This window comes from Prosopis cineraria, unplaced genomic scaffold (genome assembly GCF_029017545.1).
Source record: "Prosopis cineraria cultivar Desert tree isolate PC_DT_omini unplaced genomic scaffold, ASM2901754v1 PC10, whole genome shotgun sequence".
NCBI classification, from domain to species: Eukaryota; Viridiplantae; Streptophyta; class Magnoliopsida; order Fabales; family Fabaceae; genus Prosopis; species Prosopis cineraria.
The window spans coordinates 4,335,845-4,359,135 of NW_026555341.1; the positions used below are offsets into that span (position 1 = coordinate 4,335,845).

General features: G+C 36.4%; 3 protein-coding genes across 7 annotated transcripts; 1 reads left to right on the forward strand and 2 right to left on the reverse strand.

Moving 5' to 3' along the window:
- The first annotated feature begins 6,724 nt into the window (after nt 1–6,724).
- LOC129322258 (uncharacterized) lies at nt 6,725–10,000 on the forward strand. Of its 4 annotated transcripts, none has more exons than XR_008596237.1 (9): nt 6,725–7,128; nt 7,447–7,598; nt 7,858–7,953; nt 8,038–8,100; nt 8,833–8,901; nt 9,039–9,141; nt 9,257–9,328; nt 9,426–9,566; nt 9,659–9,719. XR_008596237.1 is itself a non-coding variant. In XM_054968451.1 (9 exons), exons 1-9 carry the CDS (start codon nt 6,816–6,818, stop codon nt 9,803–9,805), a joined length of 1,104 nt encoding a protein of 367 aa, XP_054824426.1. In that variant the 5' UTR covers nt 6,725–6,815; the 3' UTR covers nt 9,806–10,000. The 4 variants fall into 4 exon arrangements, 3 of the variants coding, with proteins under 3 accessions (XP_054824426.1, XP_054824427.1, XP_054824428.1); XM_054968451.1 differs by having other exon boundaries at nt 9,478–9,566; nt 9,659–10,000; XM_054968452.1 differs by having other exon boundaries at nt 9,075–9,141; nt 9,478–9,566; nt 9,659–10,000.
- A 122-nt stretch (nt 10,001–10,122) lies between these two features.
- On the reverse strand, nt 10,123–14,838 carry LOC129322257 (acetylornithine deacetylase). The gene is made up of 10 exons (XM_054968450.1): nt 14,142–14,838; nt 13,457–13,701; nt 13,189–13,297; nt 11,989–12,127; nt 11,841–11,898; nt 11,732–11,749; nt 11,358–11,480; nt 11,008–11,161; nt 10,666–10,699; nt 10,123–10,559 (listed from the first exon to the last, which is right to left on the reverse strand). The coding sequence occupies exons 1-10, from the start codon at nt 14,472–14,474 to the stop codon at nt 10,456–10,458; spliced, it is 1,317 nt and encodes a 438-aa protein (XP_054824425.1). The 5' UTR covers nt 14,475–14,838; the 3' UTR covers nt 10,123–10,455.
- A 6,191-nt stretch (nt 14,839–21,029) lies between these two features.
- Nucleotides 21,030–22,507, reverse strand: LOC129284523 (transcriptional regulator SUPERMAN). 2 transcript variants are annotated; one of them, XM_054920037.1, is made up of 3 exons: nt 21,587–22,507; nt 21,425–21,502; nt 21,030–21,335 (listed from the first exon to the last, which is right to left on the reverse strand). In XM_054920037.1, the coding sequence occupies exon 1, from the start codon at nt 22,203–22,205 to the stop codon at nt 21,597–21,599; it is 609 nt and encodes a 202-aa protein (XP_054776012.1). In that variant the 5' UTR covers nt 22,206–22,507; the 3' UTR covers nt 21,030–21,335; nt 21,425–21,502; nt 21,587–21,596. The 2 variants fall into 2 exon arrangements, with proteins under 2 accessions (XP_054776012.1, XP_054776011.1); XM_054920036.1 differs by having other exon boundaries at nt 21,425–22,507.
- Nucleotides 22,508–23,291: the final 784 nt, after the last annotated feature.

The window sequence follows — 23,291 nt, forward strand, 5'->3', positions numbered from 1 at the left end:
TCTCATTTTGGACTGTGATATCCTCCTATTGTGAAAGAATTGGGATGTTATTACTCCAATACCACATCACTGATACTAAGGAGCATCACTATCCAACACTATGTCCCAAATGGATACTAAGAAAAAAATCTCCAACACTGTGCCTCACTAGACACTAAGGAGATATATGCCATATGAATTTTTACTATTCCTTCCTATAAGTGAACTTCCACCCCCTACATGATCATGCTCATATATCTCATATATAACACATAAACATATCAAATTTCTCAACCAATCCATGTACAACTTTCATCATTTTCATCATTGTAAATCATTTAATATGCAAAAAAATTACATTTTACAATATGCAAGGTTATCCAATTTTAAGTATAAATTAACATATTTACCCATAAACAGCTAAGCAATATAATCTTATAATATAAATTATTTTGTTACTTCAATCATTTGTCACATAAAAGGATTACCGTAGTTCAATGTTAGCTCCACACATTCTCACTCACATAATAACACATGAACAACCTTTAATTTATATAATCAAGTGACAATTATTAATTATCACTCCGGATAAACCCCAAATTCACTAGGTTCTAAGTACCCATAACACTTAAATTTTTTATCTAATAACATAAACCATTTTTAAATACTTTAACCATTCTATGAAACATCCTAACATACCAAAATCATCATCCAATTCCTAATATTGTCTCAAAACCTTTAAATTATACCTATGGTTTGTCTAAACCCCCAATACAAATTTTAAATCACCATAAAACTTATAAACCTAAGGTTAAAGGCTTGATTTAACTCTCCAAGACCTTAAATAAGCTAATGGATTCGGTCTAAACCCAAGAAACCCAAGATCAAAGCCCCCATTACCCTAAAAGTCAAAATTTTTGCATAAAATGGAGGGGGGAAGGAAAGGAAAGCTTATCCAATGATGATTCAAGCTCCAAATGCTTTCAATGTGGTTTAAAGATTGTACCTTAGTAGTACACGAGCTCTCTCCATCACTTCCTCTTGATATCTCTCTTTCTTTCTCTGATTGTGGATCTGATTTCGTGATCTGATAACTGTAGATTTTGCACTTACACCACAGCGCATGACACAGAGAGTCCTTTATCAATTTAAACTTTCCTCCGTGTCATAGCCCGCCTGAATCAACCTAGCCTTCTTCTAAGGCTGTTCAAGGATCCAAAAACTATATTAGTCTCCTATAAATGTCATTAATCAATAATTTATCTAAATTGATCAAATTACCTTTGGAAACATTAAAAATTCCTAATTTAGAAAATTAAGATGTTACATCCTAGGTCCTACACAATGAGTTCAATGGATTTTATTGAAGATGAGTGGAACTTACAATTGGAGTAGAATGAGAATATTTCTTAGTTTACTAGTTCTTGCAAAATCTAGAACAAGAACGTCCTTGGCTGTATAGAAAGTAGAAAGAAATTTTTGTTATGAAGGCTTGATGGAGTTACAAGAGCTCTTACTAGGGATTGAAATATTAAACATCTCAAAGGACTTCAATTGCAACTTTGGAGAGAGTTTGAAGATGTAATTATTCAAGACTCTCTATTATGGCCTCAGAAGGCTAGATAGAAATGGCATCTATTTAAGGACTGTCATACAAATTTGTTTCACTCTTATGCTAATTAGCAACATAAGAATAATAGAGTTGAAGCTTTAAAAGGGGAAGATAAAGAATGGTGATATGAACAGAAGATAATCAAGTTTATGATTGTTCGATACCTTTCTTGCCTATTTCAAGAAGAGGTCTAGGATCACCATTTTCTTGTATATGATGTATCATACCTACCTCTTTATGATATGATCTTGCAGAGGTCTGCTTTTAGTGTTACAAAATTGGAAATTAAAGAGGAAATATTTGATATTGGCCCTCTTAAATCCCTAAGTTTAGATAGTTTCAACGTACTTTTCTTCCAACATCAGTGAGATAGGATTGGCAAATCTGTTATGGAAATGATACAGTCAATTTTTGATCATCTTGAATCTACCAAGGAAATTAATAACACTCTAATAGTTTCCATCCCTAAAAAGAATCCTCCTAAATATCTTAAGGACTTGAGACTCATTAGCTTGTGCAATGTGATCTATAAGGTTGTTACCAAGGTGGTATCTACAAGAATCAGGACTTTCCTTGTTGAAGTGATTTCACTATAAATTTGTACAACTTTGTTTCGAGGGGGCATAGTTATAATAATATCATTGTGGCCCAAGAAGTTGTGCACTCAATGAGAAATATGCAATTAAAAAGGGATTTATGGCTATTAAAATCAACTTGGAGAAGGCTTATAATTATGTGAATTAGAAATTTGTTGAAAAATGCCTTCAAGAGTTGAAGCTTTCTTACAACATAATTGATCTCATTTATTATAGTATTTTTATAGCAAATATGCAACTATTATGGAATGGGACTAAAGCTAATCCTTTCAACCCTTCACATGAGATAATACAAGGAGATCCTATGTCTTCATATCTTTTTGTGATATGTATGGAGAAATTAGCTCATCTTATTCAGTCAAAGATATGTTCAGGTGATTGGAAGCCAATTCACGTGATGAAAAATGGGCCATATATATATATATATATTCCATTTATTTTTTACAGATGATATTATTCTTTTTACTTAGGCAAGTTAAAAACAAGCCAAGCTTATTAAGCAGTGCCTTGGGGATTTCTGTCACTTATTCGATCTTAAGGTAAACTCTTTGAAAACTTAGATGTTTTTCTATAATAGTGTGAATCATACTAGGTGGTTTAAAATTAGCTCTTATTGGAGTTTTTCTCACACACTAGATTTGGGCAAATATCTCATAGTTCCTCTTTTGCATAAAAGAGTGAACAAAGAGACCTTTCAATATATTATTGATAAAGTTAAGGCTCAGCTGACTAGATGGCAACCTAGTTCTCTTTCCCTTGATGGTCGTACTATCTTGATGGCATCAATTACTTCAACCATTTCGGGACATGTCATGCAAACCTTTTTACTCCTCAGTATTACTTGTGAATTTCTTGATAGGTATAACCATGACTTCTTCTAGGATAGCTCAAGTAAGCAAAGGAAGGTACATTTAGTTGCTTAGGATAATGTCAGTAGACAAAAAAATGCAAGGTACGCTTAGCTTGAGGCATGCAAGGAATTAAAATCTTATGTTGTTAATGAAGCTTGAGTAGGGTCATTGCAAATGACATGATGGGTTTTGGGTGGAGGTAGTGAGGAATGAATATAATGAGGATATGCTTCCTAAAATTGATATTAAAAGGCTGGGTTTTAGCGTATGGGAAAGCATTAAAGTTGTTTGGCCGAAGCTAGAAGCTAGTTTAGAATAAATGAATAGAGTTGCCATGGTTCGTTAGCATGGAAAGAGGAATGGCTTATTCTTAGTTAAGCCTGCTTATACTTTGTTGACTAATAACACTTAAAGCTTGAATCCCATGTGAGAGAAAATTTAGAGAATTAAAGCTCTTAAATGATGTTGATCTTTTTTATGCTTGGCTTATATGGGAAGTCTTCTCACTAACTGTGCTAAGAAGAGGAAGGGTATAAGCTCAAATGATTATTCCTCATTGTGTAGTAGAGCACTTGAGGAAATTTTACATGTGCTTTAGGACTATGAAGATACAAAACAATGTGGAAGAAACTAGTCCCACCTATACTTTGGCATAGCTTTAGTAACATAAACTTATAGGACTGGTTACTAAAGAATTTGTCAAGGAAGGCAAGCAACTTTGTGATTGATTGGGGAGTATTGTTCATGATTATCTACTGGGGCTTATGGCGATTCTGAAATTCACATATATTTGAATAGAAGTTTATAAGACATGAGGAGGTTATTTCTCAAGCAATTGTCATGGTTGATTATACTTATGAAGCGAACAAGCAACTAAATAAACATAACAATGGTTTTGGTTTGTCGTCAAGGTAAGTAGGAGGTTGGAAGGTGTTGGAGGTTGGGTGGGTAAAATTAAATGTTGATTATGCTTTTTCCACAATGATAAATGTATTAGTTTATAGGGGACTTCTTCACAATGCACAAGGCAAGTTCATGTAAAGCTTTACTATGTGTTTAGAGAGTATGGAATGTTTGACCTCTAAATTATAGGCTTGTTTATTAATCTTAAAATGTCTTTGGATGTTGGTTTGAGGACCATTGTGCTTAAGACAGGCTCTACGAATGCCTTGGATCTTCTATAGAATGAGACAAACCTTGAGCACCAAAACTATGATCTTGTCAAAGAGATCTATAGCCTTTTGGGAAGAGAATGAGAGGTTATGTTGTAACCTATAATTTGTGAAAACAGTGTGGCAGGTGACTATCTAGCGAAACAAGGACTTATCGTTATGCTTCGGATGCATTTACTCGTTTGTCTATATAAGGAGCTAAATGATATTATTTCTTTGGATTAGCTTGATAAAGGCTTGTAATAAGATTTTATAAGTAATTTTTACTACTTCTCTTTTATATATATATATATAATATTACAAACATAAAGACTCATAAAGTCTAAATTTCATAGGCTAGCATGAGAATTTTTACTATTAAACATAAAGAAGTAGTTTTATTACTTCTCTTATTATCAAATAATTTTTATTGTGTAATTACTAGATTGTCCATTTTTTCCATAAAGAGAAAGAAGAAACACATTGGCAAATTAACCATCATCAACCTCCTTATAATCAATCTCCTATATTGTCGCTACCTTTACAACCTTCTTATTTTTTTTGTCTCCACTTGCTTCCTCTGCGCTTTGCCATTTTCTCACTACTCACTCCTAGCACTACCTTTCTCTAGTAACTCCTCCTCCTCTCTTGTATAGAAAGCTTATTTCAATTTTAATGATAGGGTAATCCTCCATAGTTGATCACCCTCCTGGATATAGTTGTGGATGGAGAAGATAAACATACCTGTGATAAGGATCGGTGATGAGCTTGACCGAGCTTTGTTGAAATAGGGTGGGAGTGAGCAATGGTGCTAACTGCAAGTGCGAACTTGAGCAACTCGATTCATTGTTCGAACTGAAAACCTTCTTCTCTCTTATTCCCTAATTAATCACTCTCTTCCCCTCTCTTTGACTCTGCGAGACCTAGGTGATCCAATTCACATCATGTTCCGTCACTTCATTTGTTTATTGGGTCATCCCCTTCTTGCCTTCAAGTCTCACAATTTCTCGACAAATCTCCCTACCTCTCCTGTCAAAGATTCCTAATTCATTGAAGCATGGAAGAAGGTCATTCCTAACATAGACCCACCCAAGATTCTTCTTGCATTTATGGCCTCTCGCCCTTCTACTCCCTCTTAGGTTAGTTGAACCCATGACATGCTAGGAAGAAAAAGATGGGGAGGATGGTGATTTTTTTTTTTTTTTGCAAAAACTTATTTTGTAGTCAAGTCTCTTAGGACAACCATTTATACTTTTAGTGGGACTTTTGAGTATTTAAAATTGTTATGAGAGACTTTATAGTGATTTTCCCTAAATATTTTTCCTTGTGTCTGCATAAAATAAATACTTTTCCCTAATAAGCATATTTAACTATATCATTGAAATCAAAGAAAAATAGCTGATTGATTAATTTTATTTAAAAATAAAAAATTTAAATTCACAATTAAAACTATAAATTGCATCCTGAGAAGCTTTAGAGAAAAATTGCATCAAACATTAAATGAGTCTAATGTTGAAAAAATATATTTAATATCTCACTTGTTGACTTATAATAGAAGCCATTGATTTTTTTTAAAATGTTTTATAATAAAAATAGGATAGAGTAAAACACCAATTGTATACAAAAAATAATAAGAAAATAAAAAAGAAGACATTGGGTGTGTGTATGTGTGTGTAAGAGAGAGAGAGAGAGAATGGCAAAGTTTTTGGAGAGACAAGATATAAAAATACCAAATCCAATGAAAGAAAATTGAGAGTAAAAAAAGAGGGAGAATATCAATAAAGGATCTATAAAAAATTTTAATATCTGATAAAGATATGAATGGATATAATATTTGTTAAAAAAAATTTCACTTATTTACTATTAATATTTACTTGTCAACTATCTTTTTATAAAATTAAATTTCTTTTAAAGTCCTTTATTGATATTTCCTCTGAAAAAAATGGGTGGGAAAGAACAGGATAAAAAAAGACAAAGTATTGGCAAGAGGTTTTTTTTTTCCCCAACTCTCTTTATTATGTCAATGCAAATACGTTATGAATGAAGAGGCGCCAAAGCACAAGCCAAAAACTACGCTACAGAACAGGCAGGTATAATACACGGGGCCACATATGCACGCAACATATTATAATAGCGAGAGAGGTGGGCCTCGGGATTATGTATGACTGAAACATTGAAATAAAATTCACATTTTAATTTAATTTTTGTAATGGACAAAAAATGGGGGCTATCCAAACTGAAGAAAGACCCACGCAGGGGGGGGGGGAGAAGAGATTGGCAGGGGTCACGATTTCTCTAATTGTTTTTAATAAAATATAAAAATTATATATTTTTTACTCTTTTAAATTAATATATTATAGAAATTATGAAATATTTAATTAAATTTTTATTTTTATTTTATATGTAAATTTTTATATATGTATAAAAAAATTTTAATAATTTAAAAATATAATTATTATAAGATGTATTTATTTTTAATGAGGTAAGAATATATATAATTTTAAAATATTAATGTCATTTTATTTTGCTTTCAGTCAGGGTGAAGGAGGAATGATCTTGGCTTGCTCCGATCCAGCATGGTAGCAGTGCTCAACTGGTCATCCATTTTAGCACTGCCTCCAAAGGAATGGAGCTCCTGCTCTCCTTCATCCCCAACCCTCCAACTTCATCCTCTTCACCTCTTCTCTGTCACCACTGCTCCCATCTTTGCTATTTTCAACCCAAGATCAAGACCAAGTCTTTTCACGGACTCTTCCTCTCCTTCCGATCCGTCAAGGCTTCTGCTGAGCCCACCACCAAGAGGATCCACCACGTAGAGACTCCGCCTCCCTTCAACAAACCCTCCGTGGAGGGTTCGTCATTCAATACCGCTTTAAACGATGCTGACTTACCCGTTTGGGATAAGGTTGGTGCTCTTGTCAGGCTCACTTATGGCATCGGTGAGTTGCTTTTGATGTTTCTTTAAATCCTTATTGATTATTCAGACTTCGAAAGCGTGCCTTTTTAGTTCATTACTTCGCCGAACTGGGAAATTTTGCCAAACTATTTTTTTGGGCAAGTTCATGATAAAGGTTGTATTGTCCTGTAAGGGAAATAAACTTGTTTGCTTTAGGAATGAAGTGCCTTTATCTAGTTCACGGCTTCACGCCTTTATACCATACTTGCTCTAGCTTTTCCTTTTAAGCTCCAACCTCCTTCACTCTATTTTCCCATTCAGAATTTCCTTAATTGACGTTCTGGGAGTTCCCTTATGCTAGGGATATACGGTGCCATGGCTGTGGCGGGAGGTTTTATATGCTCGATCACTGGTATTGACGCCATGGGGGGTTTTCATCTGTCTTCAGATTGCATTTTACAAGGGCTCGGTTATGCTGTTCCACCAATTATGGCTCTTCTGTTTATACTTGATGTAAGTGTGTTTTCACTATGAGCTTGTGTTTTTCTATTTTATTTGAATGAGCTCCCCTTTTTGGGGTTAACTAAACTGGGGATGCGTTGCATGTTTGTCATAAGATATTTTTGTTGTTCCTTGAGATGATAGCGGTATGTAGTGGACATTCTTATTAAAAGCGGGAAACCTATGACTTTCCTCTGTTCACTCCAGCCTGCCTGTTCTGTTAGATATAAATAAGTGAATGAATTGATTAACTGACAATGGCTAGTTACAGGATGAAGTTGTCAAGCTTTCACCCCATGCCCGTGCAATCAGAGATGTCGAAGATGAGGAACTCTGGAGTTTTTTTTATGGGATGTCCCCTTGGCAGGTAATTTACTGAAACCCTTGATTTGGAATAGCTCTTCATTCTTATGCAATGATCGAAATCAGCTTAGGTCACTGTACTTTGTAGTTTATACTGATGGTTGCTGCAAGTTCGGTGGGAGAGGAGCTCTTCTACAGGGCTGCTGTTCAGGTTTGTTCAGAAGCTCCTTTGCCTGGTTTGATCATATAAGGGAAGGTTCATCCCGTGCCTAGTTTCTGTTAAAATTGTTTCTTTAAGGATAAATTGAAAATTAAAATCATAGATTTTGGACATGAAACGTATTATATGTGTTAATTCACTGCAAGATGAATGATATTTTATGCAGTCTAAAATAGGAAAAAAAGCATAACTGTTAAAATTATGCTGTGCAGTTCACCTAGTTTAAGTGGATTCTTCTTCAGAGAATAATAGAACAAGACCCAGGATAGATTAGGATCCTACATAATCATAGGTCACACAGTATATTTCCTTGTTCTCTGGGTTTTCTGAAAATTGAGATTTTAACACTTGGCTATTCCAATTGATGAAATTTCAGATCATCGACCATCAACATGCTTTGAAAAAACTAATATTGGGAGCCACTGGTTGTGCTGCTTTGTTTTCTTTCCTCTCTTTTGTTTTGTTTTGTTTTTGTTTTTGAGAAAAGAAGCTATTCAAAAGAGAGAGCCCAGTTTCTGCTTGTTATCTGCAATATTGTATCTCAAAATTGATGGAAAACTTGCATTTTAGTTTGACTCCCAACTCAGAATAGTAGCAATAAGAGAGTTTCAAGGTTAACAAGACTTCATGTCCGTTAACTCAAATCAAAGAAGAAAAGCAGGGTCCTAATATTATTAGTTCCTCCAAAATACTATATCTCAACTTGAAAATATAATTTCACAGGGGGCATTGGCTGATATATTTCTACGAGGCAGTAATCTCATGGCTGGTGCTCGAGGAATGGCATCACTAGTATGTGTCTCCTTGTCCTTGCATCCTTATTTTGTTGTTTTGATAATTTCTCTTTGTTATTCCTTCTTAAACTATTAATATGTGAAGCCATGAGTCCCCTTCCAGTGATGAACTGTCGATTTATTTGCAAAATGCAGACAGGAATATTACCAGCATTTGTTCCATTTGCTCAGGCATATGCTGCTGTACTTACCGCTGTCCTCACCAGTTCCCTCTATTACATGGCTGCATCTCCCAAAGGTTCACTCTTCAACTCTTCACAATATTTTCCCTTTTCTACATTGTCCCAACCTTATTGAGTAATTGTTTCGCCTAAGCGTTTTTCTCTGTGCTCTGTTCTCTACCTTGCTTTCAGATCCCAATTACGTTGTTGCTCCCGTTTTAAATTCTCATCCCAACCGTCAGGACTTCAAAAAGCTTTTTGAAGGTTCAATTCTGGCCTTGCCCCCTCTTGGATAATAAGTTAAACTTGGTCCTTCTTACTTTGTTGGCAATCGAATATTATCTTTGTGATTGATTAGCAGTAGGCACAGAAGGATTCTTGAGAATTGACAGCATGTGTTTGGGGCGTTGCAGCTTGGTATGAGAAAAGGCAAATGAGGAAGATCTATTCGCCGCTTCTGGAAGGACTCTTGGCTCTCTACCTAGGTTTCGAATGGGTCCAGGTGAAATGTGAATCATATTTTGCATATTTGAATTCCCAAAGGATGAAGCTGAAACTAATGTGGGTTTTTAATGTTTCTGCCAACCGTGACAGACAAACAATATTCTTGCCCCCATTATTACCCACGGCATATACTCTACCGTTATATTGGGACATGGCCTTGTGAAGATACATCACCACCGACTTAGACTGCGTCGAAGAGTCCATCAGCTCCGTTTGGAAGAAAGAAATGAAGTGTAAGGGCAATTCTTTTTCTTTTTCGATGATAAACTGCAAGTGAATCTTGAGATGACAACGTCAAGTTGGCCAAAAATTTGCACATTATGTATAAGAGCTGTTGATCATCTAGACGCAAGGTATGATTGATGTAATTACCAATGATTGTAAGTTTTTTTTTTTTGGATGAAAATATGGAAAAGCTATGTTACTTGCTAAGAGAGATTTTATCTTGCGTCGTCCTGTGGCAATTAATCTCAATTTCTTTTATACATACAGAAATTTCGAATATTTTTAAATTTACGTGGAGTTTCAAAAGATAATTAGCAATTAAAATAATATCAATAAATCAATAGATAATATTAATGATAAAATAATAGTTCTCCTTATCTAGTTCATTTTTATATAATCAGAACCTTCTCCACCTTAAATTATCAAGGACAAAAAGGACAGAAAATTGCCCTAAGGCTGCAACACAGTATTTTCGAGCTAAAAATCTAACCTGCACGCTCACACGAAACTCTAAAGTACCCCGCCAAGACTATAAGTAAAGTACATCATCAGAGCAGATATTGAGAACTGGTTTGCTACATTTACTAGATTGTTTCAGAGAGAGAAGAATAAAATTCACATCCCAAGGGATGCGACAGTTATTCTGGAATCCGCTACAATTGTCAATCTTCCAACTGAGCAATGATGCTCGCAAACACTCCATATCCCTGCGACATGTCTTCAAAGAGGCAGTACTCGTTCTTAGCATGATATGTTGCCATTAGACCTGCACTCATTTTCAAAAACATTCCGTAACTACAATTTGTGAAAGTCAAAATGCATCAATCAAATGAACAGAAAAATTTCATCCTTTCTCTTTAAGTGGGCCATACCGTAGCCACAAGTTTGCACATCGAAACCTTCTTCCTGTACAGACAAACAACGGTGACGAGACGTGAACAGCTTGCATGGAAAATAAACTAATATATAGGAAAAAAATTATATATTCAATATTATATATATATATATATATATATTTAAGATGCTTGTTTCCAAGCAAATTAAAACAAGTAAATTTCTTTATGCACTATTTATTATATAACAAACTTGTTATTAATATTATTAACACTTTAAAATCTACTTGTTATGATTTGATTACATTAAATAATAGTAAATTAATTAGATAAGGCTAAGTATCCCAATCTTCTCTAAATATATATATATATATATATTACCTGCAATTCTCGAATAAGGGGCAAAGTCCCAGTAATTGAGTAAGGCTTTACGTGCCCAACTACTTCCTCAGTTGCTTTGCATAATACACGAAAACCTCTGGAATCAATATTACAGGCAACTCCAGACATAGCCTCGTCAAAAGTTAGAGTTAGGCTGTAAAAGAAAGCAAGGGAATCTTTACCAATATTCTGTGAATGTTCAAACGATCTATAATCAGATCCATGGACCAATTAATAATCAACACAACATATATTCATCATCAAAAAGAGATTGAGAATTAAAAGTTGAGCAAAGATTTAAGGTGAGCAGATTCCTTTGCTAAATGAGGGAGAGCACACACAAGTCTCACCTTCCCCTTAAGTTTTCATCTGCAACCACATATTTTGAAACTGGACCCCTCGTTTCTAGCTTCTCTATGTTGTCATTAATATCATCGACATATTCTTGTAGCTTATTCATCACATCCTTCACACTGAAACCAGTATTAGAGGATTGAATATGAGAACTCACAAAATATCAGACAGATAATCATGTGATACACGGGTTGAAATCAGGAACAAGCAAAAGAAAAAATATCAAATGAATGGAACAAAATATCAGACAGATAATCATGTGATACACGGGTTGAAATCAGGAACGAGCAAAAGAAAAAATATCAAATGAATGGAACCCACGGGGTTCTAGATGACAGGTAGTTTAGCCATAAGGTAGCACGCTTCTTACTTGTAGAATGGAGTTAACCTGCAGAACAAACAAAGAAACAAATATCTGTCATATGACGTCATTCCTAACCAATAAGTTATGCAAACCAAAAGGGGGAGAGAGGACAAACCTGACATCTCCTGAAATGGAACATTCACCCGGAATTTGATTGATTCCACCCCCAGGATCTGCAGTACTGAATATAATCATGAAAATTGCCGGATTTTTATCAAGCATAAAAAATGTGTTAAATTAACTACAGGGAGCTCACAACTTACAACTCCATTGGGTTGGTTTCATGGTTGAAGGAGTTGCAAATCCATAGACCTGCTCCTGAGGATGTGGTGGGAAGTCTCTGTAAAATCGCGATTGGATCTCCTTTAGTGCTTCCATTGCTAGCTCCAGTGGATTTATGGCCTTCAAGTGACCAATAAAGTCTCAATAAGTTGAGTAGTACAACATTATAAGCAAAATAGAAAAGCAGCAGCAACCCAGAAAATATTAAAATTTATTTTGATTTCAATTAGTTAAGTTAGCCATTGAATCAACCTGTACTGTTTCTTGGCATTTAGACTGAATAAGTGGCCTTTGATAGTACATATTTCAAACATCGAAGATGACATATAGGCCTAATAAAGTCTTTAAGTAGATCATACTGGTGATTGTAGTATTTAAAGGTAGGTCTTCCTTATATTGGAATTATTAACAATATCAACCCCAAACTGAATCTTTAACCCCAACTTCAACTACGCCCACTCTTGTGGAAGAAACTCCAGAAATTATAGTTTTCTTTGAATTTGTTCAACAAAATAAGCTCAAGATGAAGCCTAATCATGTGGCGACTTTTTCCTTGAGTGATAACTTGATCTGGGATTAAAACATTCAAATTCTGCCATGATCACCCCCCACCCCCCCTGCAGGGGAAGAAAAACAAAGGAAGGAAGGGAAAAAAAAACTCATGACTGCCAAGTTGGCAACTTCTATAGGCTGGCCATAGAAAGTCCTTTAAGTTAATTGGGTGAAATTTGTCAAAAAGAATCAAGCTTCTTATCATCTAAGTTTGCTTGCCAAGCAAATTTAATAACTGCATGCAGCATACAGTTGCCAATGTCATATTGGGTTTATGTACCCATACAATCTTTAGAGAAGGGCAAATTTTAATAAATCATACTAACATATGAAGGTCAATGAGACAAAAATAACCCTTATTATGTAATAAGTTAATCTTTCGTTAAACAAATTTGGTGGCATGATGGGGGTAAAGACATCTCTCAATATTAATGCGCTCATAATCATATTAAAAATTCCAAGTCAGGGAAAGAAAGAAACATGAATTCACATACCTATATCATAGGCTCTTACAAAACCAGGAACGAAAGAATTAGTAATTGTGACTTCATCATAGAAAAAATGTGAACTATATTTTCTAAACTCAGCAGACAAAGAACATGAACCTAGACAAGAATGCAATAGCATACCTTATGAGCTAATCCACTATGAAAGAGTTTCCCTGTGACATGGAGTTTCCAAGGTATCATACCACCAGTACCTATGCAAGGTTGTTTATCTGCTGTGTCAACCCAAAACCTGAGCGAAAAGCCCACGAAATTAAACTCATAAAGATAATATAGTTGGAATTTTCAGTAACTATTAGGGGGTAATACCACAGCATTAATTCAGACAGAGAACATCTCAAGGTTTATCATTGAGTTGTACATGCGGACATACAAGATAATAAGCACTTACAGAGGTCCTTCTTTTAACTTGTTGAGAAGGCCATCTTTCACAAGTGCATCTATACCAACCCCAGATATGGAAGAGTTCTCTTCATTGGCTATGAAAACAGCAACAATAGTTGATTTCAAATTAGGCTTTTCTTGCCCAAGCTTCCTCATCAGTTCAGTTACAAGGGCACAATGTCCCAAGCAATCAGTGGTTCCACGACCCCGAAGTTTATCCCCATCGACACTCAGTGTAAATGGATCAAAATCCTGTTTGACATTCAGTTACAAGGTTGAAATTTCGTATGTATAACTTCCAAGTGCCAAATATGTCATTTTCCCCCTTATGTGATGGAGAATAGAACTATACTCGTGAGATGGTGCATAATTTTGAAGTATAAATGACACCCGAAATATGAAGTGTAGAAACATTCAGCGACTTTCTCATGAAGTAAATCGTAGGACGCAGTAACGAAATCGATATGACCAGGAACCATATCAATTACGATGGTCAGAACCAAAAACCCAACGGAATTATTCTGAAGTTCGCAAAAATTTAAGACATTGAAGCTAAATTAAGGCATTTTCTACGTTGAAAGACTGATCAATTGTGTTTTATACATGATTAGAGTAACCAGGGGGCTTCTGACATAAAAAACGACAATTGAAAGATAGACACGAAGTAAAGCAAAGAAGTTGGAGGGGGTTACCCATTCGTTAGAATTAGCAGTGACGACGTCCATGTGGCATCCGACGAAAGAGATGATTTTGCCAGGTACGGTTCCAGGGTACTCGATAATAAGATTACCTCTGCCGGGGAAATAAGTGACGTGATTGATGAGCAAAGGTCCGCCGCCTGTTTTGGTGCTCCAAGGGAGAAGAGCATCCAAGACGTGTTTAACCACTCTGTCTTCTTCCGGGATGAGGTCCGGCGGGTTGTTCTGCACGAACTTGGATTCGCCAATGAGCTTCGTCAGAAGGGACACGAATGAATCCCTGTTGAGGTCGCCCAATGTTTCTTTCACGCTTGACCCGGAAGACATGGTAACTAGATAGCTATTCACTATTCGCAGAGAACACAGATAAACCCTACCGCTATTGACCGATCGGGCTAATAAATAACCAGAACGCTGATCAATACGAGATACAACGAATCTACGAGGCAGTGTTTGGCACTCACAACTTTCTCGGCCGATTTGATTCTCCTACCTTCTTAATCTGAAACTGATGGAAAACTCCGCCTTCAGTTTACTTGGCGTGCCTGCTCGGATATCGACCCAGTTTCCACTTCGATTCCTGTCCTCTGCGCCTAAAAGGCTAAAACAAATTAACAATCGTGTAAATCAACAATCGTGTGGTTCTAATAAGCAACTGTAATCTCAACCGTGCTACCCTTTATATTATTTTCTTCGGATTGAGAAGTTGTGCACTAAAACAGTAAAACTGCACATTAAGTCCCGTCAATTGTTGGTCAAAATAAAAAAAAGTCCAGTCAAGTGGTTGCCATTCAATTTGGTCCTTCAATATAATTTTAATTTTTTCTTTGTAATACATATAGATTGTTACAAGTCCTTTAATATATATCTTGCTGATCATTTAACGAGGAGAATACTCTTTCATTCTTATTTCCTGAATATATTGAAACGTCGTTTTGATGGGAAACTGGGATTTGCAAAAGAGGATACACTGACAGCCATCCAGGTGTTGGATTCTTTCGGGCCGAATAATTTTCAATTTTCACGACGTCGGCCGTTGGTAAAAGAAAAAAGTTCAAGGCATCAGACGATTCATGGTAATTAGTGAAAAAAATGTTATTTGGATTTTGGAAGACATTAATATCTTTTTCTTTTTCTTTTTTTCTTTTTGCCAAAAGACATTAGTATCGACAGCCCATCATAACAGACTGGAGACGCGTTGTGTTTTCCATTTTCGGAAGGAATGGAAGCCATCGTGTCGAAGAATCGCCTCCTCGGGTGCAAAATCTAGATATTTGTTGGGGGTCAGCCACATCAATTGCCGGACACGGGCCTTTCGCCGAAAAGCCCATAGAACTTCCAAACCCAACCCAAACGATTCCCAGCCTGAGGAGATGACAGGCCACAAACGAAGCAAAATGAGATGAAGAGATTGGGGGAGATGCCATGCGGCGAAAAGGACACTGACCCTGACTCAACCTCAATATCCTATCCCGTTGAGCCGTCCGAATCCCGGGTCTATTCATCATGTTGTTCGTGCGTTATTCAGCCGTGTTAGGTTAATACTATAAATTACAAAATAAGAACGCAATCTATGTTAAAAATATAAAATATTTTTAATCTTTTAAGATGTAATTATTATTTTTTTAAAATAATATTTTTATTAATAATAATTTTATATTTATTATAGGGTGTTTAATAAAAATAAATATAAAAAAATAAAATTAATTTAAAATAAATAATTATTTTATTAAAAAATAAAATTTAATTAAAAATATTTTATATTTTTAAATGAAAAAAGTAATTGATGAAGAGAAGGGACACTGAATTCATGGGTGGGAGGAGGGGGACCAAGGACAGTAGTGAATAGTGATGCAGATCACAGAGCCTACATGTATGAATGTGTGTGCTCCCCTTAGCTGGCTCCCCTGTCCGGCAATGCGTCCCCTGGGGTCCACGACAAGGTTACGTTAAGCTCTCTCTCTGCACTTCTGCTCTGCTCCTGTATGGTCATACACATACTTGATCAAGACTCAAGACTCAAGACGCCCCCCTCCAGGCTCCATCATTATTCGTTACCAAGTCTCTCTCTCTCAGTGATAAAAGGTTTTACAGCACCTACCCCGGCCCTGATCACTGGCCTCCTCTTTTATTTGGACGCGTGTGCTTCCGCCGTGACCCTTTGACCCGACCACGGAGCGCTTCTCTCTTTAATCGTATCTGCCTTTTCAGCCACCACCAACTTTTTCCTATTTGGATTGGGCTAGATCTTCACATCTACTTGCCTTCCCTGCATATCCTCCTCTTCTGTTGACAGGTAGCTGTGAATTACGTCTGTCAGAACCTCTCTCACTCCCTCTAATTTTTTCGTCTCTGGTTTTTCTCTTTTCAGCTAACCATCGAACCCCCCTTTTCTTCCACTCTTCTCCGTACTCTTTATATATATAGCCCGTCTCGCCTCTACTATTCCATTCATTCAAGATTTCTGATGCCCAAATCTATTTCGTTTTCGGTGTGAAAATTCACGACTGCCCCGGGTAGTTTTCCGTCAACGTACTTATTTTCTTACATTTAATACGTGTTTCAGTTTATCTTCTGAAAATGTGGGAAATTATTATTATATCTTGATATAAATGAGTTTGAGCCACGAATTCAAGGGTTGAAATTTCTCTGCATTCACTCATCAATAATACAAAGTCATTCATAACGTAAACCAAGTGTGAGGTAGGCTAATATTGGGAGGCTAGAATCCAGCTCGATGCAAATCAAAACATGTGTCTTTATATTCACAAATCAATTGTAGGCGAGACAGTTCTCTTCCGGAGAGGATTGAATTAGTCAGGAAAAAAAAAAATGGAATTGTGAAATCAATCAAATACATTACATAAAAGCGAAATGGGTGAGAGCATTGTTATTTTTTGTAGCATATCATTTATTTACTATTTATTGACATGGTTTTTAATGTATTTCTTACTTTAATGAATGATTTATATTTTTTACATCCTACATATATGATTTTAAGAAATAAAAAATCTTCGTGGAATGCAAGTGTCTAAGTTTGACATTAGCAATTTATGGAGACGAATAATTTATTTGAGTGTTGTGAGGCCCAGGTGAGTGATGAGCGTGAGGTCTCCTACGATATTGGTGGGCGCATTGAGTTGGGATTTGCAATACTAAAGAGGTCGGACATAGTAAATATCCTGTGGTCCAAAATATATAGTGATAGGAACAGTCGAACAGACACATTATGGGGGTGTCTCTGTTTAGTGCCAAATGAAAATTTAACACTGCCTTTTGCACTGCTACGTTGTCACTACTGTAAGTATAAAAGCGCATGCTCATATTGCTGGATATTGCTGATGTGTTGTTGTTCTAATCTGCTTTTTGCCCCCTCTTTCTTTTGAGTTAACCCTTTAATTTGTCTTACCCGCCCCCTTAACTCCTAAAATAATTGAATAAAGACACACACAAATTTTATCAGAAGCGCATTCATGTTTTCATTTTATCACGTCAGCTAGCAAAGGGTCAAACTTGGACGTGCAGCGTATTATAAGTAAAAATTGATTCACCTCCATGGTTCAGACCTGTCCCTCGGAGTTCATATACTCGATACCAATAAAAGCTGGCACAACATGGGTATATATATAATTATTTGTACAAGCATGTCTGTATGTGTATTGATATGTATGGACGTCCACAACAAGATGCACATCCACCACGCCGTTTGTTGATAAGAAAAATGACATCATCAATGAACCGAAGCAAATATATCAACTGATGACTCAGACGAAACCTCGATATTGAAGTTACTTTATTTTCGATCGCCTGGACTTTGGACCAGCCATGAGGGCGCATATATGTAGTCACTAGTTATAGCAAGCGCTTTGAATGTGGGCGGATTAATAGCTAGCAGGAGCAACACATGCATATGTTCCACGAATTGGTCCCCAACAATAATACATAAATCATATGCTTCACCTTAATTTGGCGTGCGCATGTGATGATGATGAATCGAAGCTTTGCGAAACTGCAGATTAATTGACAGTAAACTAATGAGGGTGAAGATTATATGGACCTTAGGTGTCCGAGAATTAAAAAAAGTACAAGCCTAGCAAGAAGGAAAAAAAAAATTAGTAGAGGAAATATCATAGACAAAGAAATCTCACGTCCGTATCTCTAATAGGGAGCTTTAGAGAGGGAACGCTGAAGGCCACAGGAAACCTCTGTTCTGGAAACGTGTTACGTGGGGGATTAATTTTGTCGAAGAAGGATGAAGTAGAGGAATATTATAATGAATGAATAATTTGAAGGGGCGGGTTGTGAAGGAAGTAGAGATCTGCAAGTGCAGGCCTAGCTAGTGGAAGAAAAGGAGCACTCGGCAGCCGACTCACTGCACTTTGCTTTGCTGCCCAATGGAAAAAGAAATCCTTCATCTTTACGCATTCTCCGCTGCTTAATCTGAAACTTTACCGTTTCCTCGCCATCATTCTGTACGCTGCCACCCAACCAAATAATAATATAATCCATAAAAACAATCCTCACTAGCTCCTCCGGAAAAAAAAAATGGATATTGTGAGACATGACAATTTTCCCAGCACACACAAATATAAATCAAGGAAAGATAGTTAGATTGTTGATATTGTTTTAAAAAGAAAGAAATTTTTCATCTTACCCTCAATAAATGCATCATTTTCAAAAACCTTTTCTCTCTAACATAACTTTTTACTTTCTACTTATAAAAAGCTGTGGAGGGGTATAATTAAAAGAAATTCATTAATGATCCACTTTTTAATACAAACTAAGTTGTAAGAAGAATCATAAATTATTTCTAGAAGGCTAATTATATATAGGATAGGAGGGAGTATAGTGAAAGTTTGAATTCTCCGCCCTTTTTAGATTATCTATCCTACTAGAGATTTTACCGTATGAGTTACTCTCAGGTGGCATCAGGTTTATTATCAACACGCACGATGAGCGCTTGATCACTCAAGTGGAAGGTTGTTTTCGCAAAATTTGATTTTCCAGATTGAGTTTTCACTTTTGACAACGTCATTTTCTACATCTGAGCACCAAGTCAGAGGAACAAAAGGGGGCAAAAAAAAAATGAAGTCTAACGATGACATTTCACTCTGCTGGCTAATATTGTGCAAGGAGAATCTTGTATGCTTTCCAAATATTAATTGACATGTCTTTAGACGTATTATTGTGCTCGGTGTGTGTGTGTGTGTGTGTGTGTGTGTGTGTGTGTGTGTGTGTGTGTGAAATTGGTATGTCAAATAGACAAAACAGAATGCAAAAAAGGAAAAAAAATTAATTAATTGGCACGATTATAACGGGAAATTGAACGTGTGAAACTGCGGCCTTGCTATTAGAACCTTTGTAAAAGGACTTGATGTGGGGTTATCCAATATTCCTAAGAAATTACATATTATCCCGCCATGGAATTAAAGTATTTGTTCATTTTCCCACTCACACACACACGCACATTGGATTGCACGTATTACAAGGAGATAATATTCCACTCTGGCATTTCAGCCAGTTACTTGAGTATTTGCTGTACATACGTTTTTTTTTCCCCTCAATTTGTTGGAGGGATGGGGACCGTTTATGAGTATATTTTTTCACTAACGCACGCTCACAAAATTGAAAAACTAGGGTGTTATTAGTATATATAACAGAAGCATGTGTGATCCAGCTCTAAAAATCTCCCAAACGTGGAGATTGATGTTGTATACATCAATAAGGGAGGTGAGATCGAGCTGCGTCGGTGCGCAAAAGTGTACGCAATTCAGCACTTTAGTTTACCAGAGAAAAACATTGGCTGGAGATAACAATTATGAAAAAGATCAGAGCACTTAACCCTACAATATATTTACTCCGGTCTTATTTACCAGGTGTTTAAAATATCTTTCACGTTCTTTAATTAAAAAAATTTTGTTGTATTGTTTTTTTTAATTAACTTAAACTCCAACCCTTCAATTATACCCTCACTATAAATGAAATATGTAATGCTTTCTCAATTAAGGGTAAAATGTAAAAATTATTCCAATTTTTGTTACAGCCTTCAATAATAACGATAACTATTTGTACTTGCAAGACATTATATATAAATAGGACTGGGGAAGTGATAAATAGGCCTGAACGAATGATACTGAAATAATCCACCGCTTATAAATAACGATATATTAAAGATTGACTGAGGATCGGGCACGAACGAAACTGCAAATCAAATATATGTTATATATTTTTGTATAATATATATTGCATGATTACTATCGATCACACAAAGTTTCAAGGAATAATTGAATTACAAAGTTGATCGGTCGCAAAGTGGAACGCTAGATGATGTGGACTCAGTCAAGAAGGTCAGATCATAGATGAAAATATATTAGAGTAGAGCAGTCATCATCACTTCAAAAGGTTGATTTAGAGTAAAGAGTCTTAATTGGACTAAAATATGTTGTTTCTTATAAACCAAAAACAGAAGGCGAACTGATAAATGTCTACGGCAATGTATATAGTTGCACTATTATTGCAATATTTTCGGAAAATTCTAATCAAATAGCATTTTATCAGTCCAAAGCTTAGCTCATAGCTTGCATCCTTTATAATCTCAGTATTGATCAACAGGCAAGATCGTTAAGGGCTAATTTCACTCTATAATACGATCAACGGTTCTTCATGGATATTATAATGAATTAGATGATAATTTCTCGCTCGTTCTTTTAGTTCCTAGGTCGAAAAGGTAAATAAATGAAACACTTCATCCTACTCCGTGCATACCACATAAATGTTCTTCTCTCTTCTGCCAGGCACACATGTATACTCGGGAGGGAAAAAAAAAACCAGAACGAAGCGAAATGGAAAATGGCAATGTTGTAGTTTCCTCTGAACGCGAGGTGTGAAACCATGATTTACTTAATTACCGGAGTGCTAGAAAATATATAATTCTCACGGAAACGAATATTCAGACGGACTTGTATATATGTACTGAGACACCTGAAATGGAAAATGACACTGCACTGCAACCATTATCAGTCTCCATCCTTCAAAACCCTAATCTTCTCTTCTTTTTGATCCTGAAATATTAACACTTCTTACATCTTTTTGTTTTTCTTTTAACTCTAAAAATTTACACGGTGCCATCTCCTTTCCTCAGCCGCTTCCTCCTTCTTCTGCCCCAAATTTAATCTCTTCCACAAGCACCTTTTCGTGACAAACAAATATAATAATTAATCACACCCTAATAATTTTGGTAACAACCAACAAAAATGAGAAATTGAACCAAAAAATACCCAGAAAAAGCCTACGAGAGGCAGGCATAGTTGGCAGTGTAATACACGGGCGTCAACAAAGCAAGTCTTCTCTACACGCTGCAAATTAAGGAGCAATAGTTATCAATTTATAATAAATTGACTCAACCTTTGTGCATCTCATGCACAACGACCAATAATTACTCAGGCTTTGTCAGGTCGGTGTTGGCCCGTGGCCTAGCCGGAGCTCTAGATCGAGCTCTTCGCTGCCGTCATCGGAGGAGTTGGTTGTGGGCAGTTCCACTTCGGTGGAGTTATTAGAGAAAGAGGAAATATTGCAGCCGGAGCGCAGCACAGAAAAATCGAACTTGTTGGGTGGATAGGGCGAGATGGAGAGGAGAGAGGAAGGTGATTCAGCAAATGCACTGGGATCAGTTGGGGTAGGACCAGTGTTGGCGAAGGCAAAGGTGGGATTATTAGGCGCTGGTGGTAAACGATAGAGAAGGCACAAGCCATTATTAGGAACGAGGTCTTGCGCTGGGATTATGATCGAAGAGTTGGGCTGGACTTGGTGGAGGCGAGCCCGGTCACGGCGGTGGACGTTCATGTGACCGCCGAGAGCTTGGGCGGAACGGAACTCCCTTCTGCAGAAGGTGCAGGTGTAGGACCTGGGGGGCCAAGTGGTTCCCATGACGTTTCGCGTGTCCTCCGCAAAAGCTCTGACCTCCCAGGAGTCATCTTCTTCGGGGTTCCACATTTTAGGGTTTGGCTGATTGGGAGGGTGTCTGGTCATGGACGCGAGGGCAATCTCTGGAGGAGCCATGGCTCTGTTGGTGACATTTACTTAAGATATAGAAATTAGATAGAGATAGATGGCTAGATATATAGATAGGCAGAGAAATTCCGAGTGATGATGAAATTGGGGGGAGGGGTTAAATATAGGGATGGGCTTGAAGGAGAGCGAGAAAGTGAAGACAAAATGAAGCCCTGCTCACAACACCGAGTGTATCACCCAAAAGCTTGATGAAGCTAAGCAGTTGGATCTCAGTAGGCTTAGCTTCCCGTTTTAACAGCTTTACCCCAAGCCACGCATCTAGCTAGCCTCCCTCTCTCTCTCTCTATCGCGTCTCGCCCCGACAAATATTTCTCTTTGGCTTCCACGCCCCCTTTTCCCCCTTTTATCTTTTCTACAGCTCATTCAAGACTCTTCATACTTCGCAATAACGCACTATGTGAACTATAGATTCTTGAGGCGCATATATATAGTATAATCTAATAAATTAACATTAGAGTATATTCTCTTTGAGTCTATTAATAAATCAGTTATAATATTTTCACCAAAACAAAAAAAAAACTTAAACTTCATTAACTTTATTTAAAAATTTAATAAGTTTTTAATTTTATCTCTATTAAATATACCCACTTTAAAGTCAAATACTCTAACATTTAATAAACTTTCCTATATTTAATAAGGACAAAATAATAAAGATACATATAATAATGATTGAGGTGTCATATAAATAAGATTAAAATAAACATTTTCTCTTCTGTTCTATGAATAAGAAAAGAGTATATCTCAAATAATTTATAACAGAAACCTTATTAAAGATGTAATATCCTCAGGCTTACGTGTGACTTTGTGAGTGATGTGGGGCAAATTTAACTGGATATATTCATTCCATCCCCCCCTCAGGCACAAACAAGAAATAAGCGAGAAATTGATGGCACGAAACTTATTTAATGCACGGCTAAAGAGAGACATATGGTTATAATTAGCACATACACGTGCTTGATGAATCATCTTCTCCTCAATTCCTGGGTCATAGGCCTCCTATGCCTTAAGAAACACTGCCAAACAAATCACTAAAGAAACCCAACTTGAATGCTCAAATATATTCCTTTTCCGACC

Bases quoted from the DNA above. Each gene is read 5' to 3' on its own strand.
- LOC129322258 (XM_054968451.1), top strand. From the start codon at position 6,816: ATGGAGCTCCTGCTCTCCTTCATCCCCAACCCTCCAACTTCATCCTCT. The intron at 8,101-8,832 runs GTTTGTTCAGAA...ATAATTTCACAG, and splicing joins TCTACAGGGCTGCTGTTCAG to GGGGCATTGGCTGATATATT. The intron at 8,902-9,038 runs GTATGTGTCTCC...TGCAAAATGCAG, and splicing joins CTCGAGGAATGGCATCACTA to ACAGGAATATTACCAGCATT.
- LOC129322257 (XM_054968450.1), bottom strand. From the start codon at position 14,474: ATGTCTTCCGGGTCAAGCGTGAAAGAAACATTGGGCGACCTCAACAGG. The intron at 13,298-13,456 runs GTAAGTGCTTAT...CTTTTCGCTCAG, and splicing joins AAGTTAAAAGAAGGACCTCT to GTTTTGGGTTGACACAGCAG. The intron at 10,560-10,665 runs GTATGGCCCACT...AAATGAGTGCAG, and splicing joins TGTGCAAACTTGTGGCTACG to GTCTAATGGCAACATATCAT.
- LOC129284523 (XM_054920037.1), bottom strand. From the start codon at position 22,205: ATGGCTCCTCCAGAGATTGCCCTCGCGTCCATGACCAGACACCCTCCC.